The following is an 8,357-nucleotide window of genomic DNA, read 5'->3' on the forward strand; positions in this document are numbered from 1 at the left end:
GTCAATGTAATACACCACATGAATAGAAGGAAGGGAAAAAATACCACATGATCATCTCAATTAATGCAGAAAAAGCATTCGATAAAATTCAGCATCATTTCATGATAAAACATGTTAAAACCAGGAGTAGGGACATCCCTGGTGGTCCAGTGGTAAAGAATCCGGCTTCCAATGCAGGGGACGCAGGTTCGATCCTTAGTCACGGAACTAATATCCCACATGCTGCGGGTCAGCTAAGCCCGCGCGCCACAACTACTGAGCTCGAGCGCCTCAACTAGAGAGCCTGCGTGCCACAAACTGTAGAGCCCACGCACCCTGGTGCCCAGGCGCCACAACTAGAGAGAAGCCTGCGCACCGCAATGAAGAGCCCACGCACCACAATGAAAGATCCCGCATGCCTCAACGAATATCCCACGTGCCGCAACTAAGAACAGACGCAACCAAAAATTAATAAAAATAAATAAATAATAAATCTTAAAAAAAAAAGGAATAGAAGGAGAATACCTCAGCAGGCCCCAAGCTAATATCCCAAATACCCAAAGCTAATATAATAATCAGTGATGAAAGACTGAAAATTCTTCCTCTAAAATCTGGAACAAGACAAGGATGTCCATTTTCACCACTTCTATTCAATATTATAGTAAAAGTTCTAGTCAGAGAAAGAAAGAAAAGGCATTCAAATTAGACAGGAAGAAGTAAAACTATCTCTATTTGCAAATGACTTGATGTCATGTGTAGAAAGTCCTAATAAAGAAATCCAGCAAAATTGTCGGACACCAGATCAGTAGTTTTTAACGACTTGTACGTCTATACACTAGCAATGAACAATCTGAGAAGGAAATTTATAAGGTAACCTCACTTACAATAGCGTCAAAAATAATAAAATACTTGGGAATAAATTCCATCAAGTCCAAGATCTGTATACCCCAAACCACAAAACCCTCCTGAAAGACGTTAAAGGTGACTTAAATAAATGGAAAGACATCTTGTGAAACTTAATATTGTTAAGATGGCAATATTCCCCAAGCATTCTGTAGATTCAACACAATCCCTACTAAAATCCCAACATTCTTTTTTTGCAGAAATAGAAAAAGTGATCCTAAAATTCATATGGAGTTGCTAGTGAAAAATAAACAGCCGAAACAATCTTAAAAAGAACAGAGTTGGAGGACCCACACCTCTCAATTCCAAAACACACTACACAGCTCCAGTTCTCAAGACATTATGCTTCTGTCATGAGGTCAGACACAGGGATCCTTGGAATAAAATTGAGAGTCCAGATATTAACCATACAACTGGCTTCATCAAGGGTGCCAACACAGTTCAATGCGGAAAGGATAGGCCTTTCAACAAATGGTGCTGGGAAATCTGGATACCCACACGCAAAACAATGAAGTTGAACCCTTATCACATACCATATAAAAATTAACTCAAGGGGCTTCCCTGGTGGCGCAGCGGTTGAGAGTCCGTCTGCCGATGTGGGGGACGCAGGTTTGTGCCCTGGTCCGGGAGGATCCCGCGTGCCGCGGAGCGGCTGGGCCCGTGAGCCATGGCCGCTGAGCCTGCGCGTCCGGAGCCTGTGCTCTGCAACGGGAGAGGCCACAACACTGAGAGGCCCGCGTACCGCAAAAAAAAAAAAAAAAAAATTAACTCAAATTGGATCAAAGCCTTAAATCTAAGAGCTGAAACTATAAAACGATTAGAAGGAAACACAGGTGTAAATCTTCATGATCTTGAATTTGGTAATGGCTTCTTACATATGACACTGCAAGCATGAGCATAAAGAAAAAATTAACTGAAACTCATCAGCGTTAAAAACTTTTGTGCATCAAAGGACACAATCAAGAAAGTGAAAAGACAACCTACAGAACGGGAGAAAATATTTGCACATCATGTATCTAACGCTGTCTAGTATCCAGCATACGTAAAGAATTCTTACAACTGAACAACAAAAAGGCATGCAACCCAAGTAAAAAATGGGCAAGGGATTTGAACAGTGACTTCTCCAAAGACAAACGCACATCCAACAAGCACATGGAAAGATGCTCAACATCGCTAGCCACTAGGAAAACGCAAATCAAAACCTAAGTAAACTTTCAACTGCTAGGGCCCGGGTTCGATCCGTTAGGGGAACTGTAATCCCACAAGCCTTCCCACCTGGCAAAAAACAAACAAACACCTCAGTGAGATATTTCACACCAACCAGGATGGGGCTAGTTCTGTTTTTTTTTTGGCTTTTGTTTTTTTAAGAGAAAACAGGTGTTGGCGAGGAGGTGGAGAAACTGGAACCCTCATATATTGCTAGTGGGAATGCAAAATAGGCAACCACTGTGGAAAACGGCTTGGCGAGTCCTCAAAAAATTAAACACAGACTCACCACATGACCCAGCAATTCCACTCCTAGGTATACACCCAAAAGAACTGAAAACAGGGAGTCAAACACTTGTACAGAAGTCACAATAGGCAAGAAGTGGAAGCAACCTAAACGTCCCTCAACAGATGAATGGATAAGCAAAATGTGACATATAATGGAACATTATTCAGCCGTAAAAGAGAATGAAGTCCTGACACCTGCTACAATGTGCGTGAACCTTGAAAACATTATTCTAAGTGAAAAAAGCCAGATCTCAAAGGCCACGTGTTGTATGGCGGGCGGTTGCCAGGTGGCTGAAGAAGGAGGGCTAGGGAGTGATCACTTAATCACTACTTAATGGGTACCAGGTTTTCCTCCGTGGTGGTGATAATATACTGGAACTTGATAAAGGTGGTGGTGGTACCTTAAATGGTTAGTTTCATGTTATGTGAATTCTTCTTCAATTAAAAACAATTAAGCATAATCTATAGGACCTGTTTTAACTTTCCTCCCTGCGAAAACGAAAAGTGAAAAACAAACGCGACTTACCTTGTTCCTGGGATGGAGACCCTCCAGGGTGACGGTGTCGGCTAAGCCGAAGTGCAGCGTATTCCGAGCCAAGCTCACAGGAGGACCAGCGCGGGATAAAGTAACTTGGAAGCTCGTTTTGCCGAATAACCCTACGATAACCCTCAAACTTCTGAGGACGCGCAGCACCGAGTGGGGCCTCTCCTTTCCGGCCACCACGCTCCGCCGGGGCTGCAGACCGGTGGCCACGCAGGACGGTCCCCGGAGGACGAAGGGAGCTGGACGGGTTAGGGTTCGAGCTGGACGGTCCGAGCTGGACGGCCGGAGGCGCTCCCGCCCTGGCTGCAGCGCCGCGGCCGGCCGCCGGGGAGCAGTGGTGGCCCGCGCTACGCAGGCCTGGCCGGACCTCCTTCCTGCTCCGACGCCGGTCGGACCTCGAGCGCTCCAAAGCGCCCCGAAGGCCGCGGCCCCACGCCACGCTCCGTACTAGTACGTCTCGCTGACCACGCCCCCGCGTCCACGGCCAGGCCCCTCACCTGCCCGGCCCTCGATGGCCCCGCCCCCAGCCCGCTCCAGGCCACACCCCATCCGTCCCGCCCCTCGGCCCAGGCCCCGCCCGGCGGCCTGCTTTGCCTTCCAGGGCTCCACCCAGCCGATACCGCCGCTCTCCGGCCCCGCCTCTCTCCGGGCCCCGCCCAGGCCCCGATCCGCCGGCCTCCAGAGCGCAGACACCGCCCCTATGGGGCCGCGCCCTCTCAGGCCCCGCCCCTCAGGTACCGTCTCTCTCAGGCCCCGCCCCGCCGGCAGCCGGAGTGCAGAGCCCTGGGACGGAGCTGGAGGCGCGGGTGCTGCGCGCGGCGGGCGGCTTCGGCCGGTCCCGGTGCCTGCTGGCCGCCGCCTCGTGGCTGCCGTGCGTGGCGCTGGCGTTGGCGCTGGGCTCGGAGCTGCTGCTCACCGCGCTGCCCGCAAACCACTGCGGTCCGGACCCCGCGCTCGCCCCCGGCCCCTGCCTGCCGCTGAGCTACCCCGAGCCAGCGCCCCGCGTCCGCCCCAACGGCACGCGGTCCTGCACGCGCGGCTGGCGCTACGCGCTGCCCGCCGCCGGCCTGCTGCGCAGCCCGGTCACCCAGGTCTTCTGCACCTGCCCCTCCGTCCCCCGCCCCGTCCTCTGCTTCCCTGCTCTGTCTCCCCCTCCTTCCGTCCCCCTGCCCTCAGCGCCCTTCCTCTGTTCCCCCTCCTCCAGTCCCGCCTCGGTCTTCGGCCCTTGATCGACCGGGGCTGTGGTACTGGGGCTTTCGACTGCGCGGGGCTCAGCCCCCTCCTGTCTGACGGTGCAGCAGGTGTCCATAGGCAGGGTGCCGGGCCTAAAGGCAGAGTCCGAGGCTGGGTGCTGCCAAGGTGGGCAGGCAGTCCGGGAGGGGGGCGGGAAGCTGAAGGTTTGAGCAGGTAGGTGCCCAGCGGTCAGCAGGGCCTGGAGTTCCCTTCGGTGCCATGAACATTCTAGCAACCTGTGGCTTTGGGCTATGCAGGTGTTCAGGCTGGGCTCCCAAGACTTTGAATCAAGAGAGTGATTGGGTCACTTCCGTTTTTGAAGAGCAGACCTCCCACCTGTAAGGTGTGTGCAGGCTGGCCTAGGGGCAGGGACGCCAAGGACGCGGAGCGGGTAACGGGGCCTCCCTCCCCCTCCTCTGGCTAGGCCAGCCCACCCTGCCTTCCTCTTGGCAGCCTCTGCCCGCAGCCCCACCCCCTGCCCCTGGGAGGAAGGGCCCCGGGTGGAAGCTTGGACAGGGTTGCCACATCCCTGCCGGGCCCACCTGGGGCCCTGAACCGGCTGGGCTTCCTCCTTCTGGCCACCTGTTTGGTGTAGTGATGGATCCTCGCCCACCAGCTTTCACAAGCAGTCGGATTTTAAAATAAAAACTCTGACGTAGTGTGACCCAAAAGGGTGTGTCAAGCTTGAGGAGAAGACACAGAGTAGCCCGGGAAAAGGGCCCTTGGCCGGGAAAAGCCGGTGGGCGTGGCCCTGCAGCCTGTTCCAGGAGTGGCTCTCGAGGTGCACAGGCCAGGGGAAGGGCAGGAGAGGCCCTGGGGCCAGCCTGGCAGCAGAGTGATGGCCGGAGAAAGGCAGGTGCAACCCCGTGCAGAGCAAAGGAGAAACCAGACTTGGGGCTCCATGCGGGTGTCCTGGGGACCCCAGGCCTCTACCACCTGGGGGCTCAGACCAGGAATTGTCCAGTTCCATGTGAAGACCACCAGGGTCAGGAGGCCATGCCGTGTGATCCTGAGTCCTGAGCAAGTAAGTCCCTGGTCTCTCTACCTGTTTCCCCTTGTCTCCAGGGAGGAATCGGAACAGGATACCTAGGGTCCCTTCCAGCGTGATATTCTGGGAACTCCAGCGGGGGTAGGGGTCCTGGCTAGCTGACAGGTGACTGGTATCCCCTACAGTGGAACCTCGTGTGTGAGGACGGCTGCAAGGTGCCCCTGGAGCAGGTGGACTACCTCCTGGGCTGGTTGCTGGGCTGTGTCCTCCTGGGCCCAGGCTGTGACCGGTGAGGCGCTGCCCCTGCCCTTCTGCCCTGGCAGCCCTCCCCTGAGCCCTCCTGACCCAAATCCACGTGTGTCCCCTGCTGCCCACTAGGTTTGGCCGCCGGGCTGTTTGTGGGCTCCGGTGCTGGCCATGGGCCTGGGGGCCAGCAAGGCCCTGGCCACTGGCTTTGCCGCCCTACTGGTTTTGCAGCTGCTTCGTGGGGGGGCCTCAGCAGGAGCCTCCCTAGCCTTCTATGTGGCTCACGAGTACCGTGGGGGGCTCTGGGGGCCGCCCACTCAGGCTAGGCCTCTGGCCCGCTGGAGGGCGCCTTTCTGGCACTCCGGTCGAGGGCCCTTCTCCAGAAGGTGGGCGGGGAGCTGTTTGCTCTGTGGGCTCTGCTCTTTGTGGGCAGGCCCGGGTGCCTCAGATGTCCAGGTCCTGGGCAGGCCAGCGACTGATCACCACAGCCCTGGACAGGGCAGCCCTCCCGAGAGGCCTGGGCCCCAGGCCGTCTGTGTCTGCCCAGGCCTGGAGCTGGGTGACGCCCCGCGCTGCCTGGCATTCTCCACGGGGGCGGCCTCTTCTCTGTGGCGGGCATGCTGCCGCTGCCTGGCCGGGCCCTGCTCCTGGAAGACTGGCACCTGCTGCAGGGGCTGAGCTCCCTGGCCACGGGACTCCTGCTGCTGTTTTGGGGGTGAGTGAGAGGGGTTCACATCCACTGTGGAGGCCACGTGCGTTGCTTCCCTCTGACCTCCATGCAGCAGCAGGAAGATGGGCACGGGCCAGGGACCCAGGGACCCAGAGCCATGCACCGTGCTTCGCCACTGGGTCCTTCTCTACCGGGAGGTCCCCTGGCATCCTCACCCCAAACCCGCAGGTCTCCAGCCCTGTTCCCCGAGTCTCCCTGCTGGCTGCTGGCCACAGGGCAGCCGGCCCGAGCCAGGAAGATCTTGCGGCGCTTTGCGGAAGCCAGTGGTGTGGACCCCAAAGACAGCTCAGAGGAGGAGAGCTCCCTGGCTACGGGTAATGGACCAGCCAGGGAGAAGGGAGGCCTGGGTGCTGGAGGAGGGAGGAGAGGTGTCATCCCCTCCTTCATGCCCCATTATGTCCCCGGGGCCGCAGAGCCGGACGTGCTGTGTGCAGGGAGCCCCAGCCCCGACACCACTCGGTCCTGGAACTCTGGCATACCCGCGTCGCCTGGAGAAACGGACTCATCCTGGGCTTCAGTTCGTGAGGAGGGGAGGGTGTGGGTGGGAAGGGGAGGGAGGGATCTTGGCCTTCCCCACGGGGTGCGAGTCCGCGGCTCTGGCTGGGCCTGCAGCTTTGCCATGCCTCCCAGGCTGATCGGCGGGGTATCAGAGCCAGCTTCCTGCGCAACCTGGCCACGCGTGACCCCGCCTTCTGTTGGCCCTACTTCCTGGAGGCCAGCCTGGAGGCAGCGGCCGTGGTCTTCCAGCTCCTGACAGCAGATCTCTGGGGGCGCCGCCCAGTCCTGCTGCTGGGCACCTTGGTCCTGGGCCTGGCACCCCTGCTGCTCCTTGCAGGGGCCCAGTGTGAGTGTGGGGCCCTGCAGGCTGGCAGGGTTGTCATGTGTGGCTGGGGGTTTGCCCAGTGGTGGTGGGGATCCCGGAGAAGCAGGCACAGGGCATGAGGCATTCGCACGAGGTTGCTGTTCTCTCCCCACCCACCTCCCCACTGTGCACCCGGGGAAACTGAGGCCCAAAGAGGTGAGGGCCAAAAAGATTCTACGTGAAGGGGCTTAATATAAGGGCTTGGTGTGGCCGGGGGCAGCCTGCAACCCCTGACCCCAAGTGCAGGAGCAGAGGTAGAAGGCTGGGGAGGCCCGGATCCCTGAGACACGGGTGAGGGGAGGGAGGGAGTGTGGGCAGCGTGGGGCCTCTCCTCCTCCCCAGACCTGCTTGGCTGGACGCTGCTGCCCGTCTCTGTCCTGGGGCTCCTGGCCTCCCAGGCAGTGTCCGCCCTCAGCAGCCTCTCTTCAGCCAAGGTCTTCCCCATGGTGAGCAGGTGAGAAGAGTGCAGGGTTGGAGGGCAGGGCCCTGCCTGTGCGCCCCGCGCTCCCCACACCCCAGGTCCATGCCATCGGGACCAGAGTTCAGGTGTCTCTTCCTGGGTGGCGAGGGGGACACTGGCCGCAGAAGGGTCTGCACATCAGCTCATGAGTGGAGCGGTGGGTGGTCGGAAGTGAGAGCCCCCAGGCAGGGTCGGATTCCAGGGCAAAAATGGACTTTCAGTTTCCTAATGGAAAGGACAGCGCTCGATCCAGGGCAGCTTCCCCACCCCGACTCTGCAGGTGTCTTCCTGGGGCCTGCTAAGGGCCATCCACCCCAGGAGCGCTGGCTGCCCCGCTGGGCCGTGTCCCACCGCCCCCTCTTGCAGGGGTGCCGGGCTGGGCCTGGTGCTGGGAGCTGGGTTCCGGGGCCAGGTGGCCGCCCCGCTCACCGACACGCGTGGCAGCACGGCTTCCTTCTGCAACACGTGGCCTTCCCGTCCTTGGCCGTCCTCGCCCTGCTGCGCGTCCTGCTGCTGCCCGAGAGCTGTGGCCACGCACTGCCCCCGTCGCTGCAGGACGCCGACCGCCTGCGCCGCTCCCCGCTCCTCTGGGGCCACCCCCGCCAGGACCACCTGCCCCTGCTGCCAGCCTCCCTCCCCAGGGCCGGGACACAGCTGGTCCGGGAGGGGTGACCAGGCTGCAGAGACACGCCACCCGCCAGTACGGGCAGACGGGTCTCGGGAAGGAACGGGAGGGTGGTGGGAAGTGGGCCTCTTTGCCGGGGGCCCTGGTTCCCCCTCCACGTGGGGAGCATAAAGGCGTCCGTGGAACTTGGCACCCTCGCTGGTTCTTCCCTCAGGCCGCACCCCTGGCTGAAGGGGGCTTCTGGTGTCCACCTCCCCCTCACAACCAGGCATCCGCAACCTCTCCAACTGCCC

At 58.8% G+C, this 8,357-nt stretch overlaps 1 protein-coding gene and 1 long non-coding RNA gene across 3 annotated transcripts in view; one reads left to right on the forward strand and one right to left on the reverse strand.

The window, feature by feature from the left end:
- LOC307178406 overlaps positions 1–3,405 on the reverse strand; it is a 49,368-nt gene extending 45,963 nt beyond the window's left edge. For both annotated transcript variants that reach the window (XR_013825192.1, XR_013825193.1), the window contains exon 1: positions 2,903–3,405. This is a non-coding gene — a long non-coding RNA (uncharacterized lncRNA). The remainder of the gene's footprint in view (positions 1–2,902) is intronic.
- Positions 3,406–3,431: 26 nt separating this feature from the next.
- SLC22A31 (solute carrier family 22 member 31) lies at positions 3,432–8,163 on the forward strand (the record flags this gene model as incomplete). Its single annotated transcript, XM_079907876.1, is given in 15 exon segments — positions 3,432–3,471; positions 3,581–4,011; positions 5,327–5,430; positions 5,520–5,547; positions 5,550–5,679; positions 5,935–5,973; positions 5,976–6,102; positions 6,286–6,431; positions 6,531–6,551; positions 6,554–6,638; positions 6,748–6,755; positions 6,758–6,961; positions 7,322–7,433; positions 7,806–7,879; positions 7,882–8,163. Coding segments are annotated over 15 exon segments (1,779 nt in total). The 3' UTR covers positions 8,112–8,163.
- Positions 8,164–8,357: the final 194 nt, after the last annotated feature.

Source organism: Stenella coeruleoalba (assembly GCF_951394435.1).
Source record: "Stenella coeruleoalba genome assembly, chromosome: 20".
NCBI classification, from domain to species: domain Eukaryota; kingdom Metazoa; phylum Chordata; class Mammalia; order Artiodactyla; family Delphinidae; genus Stenella; species Stenella coeruleoalba.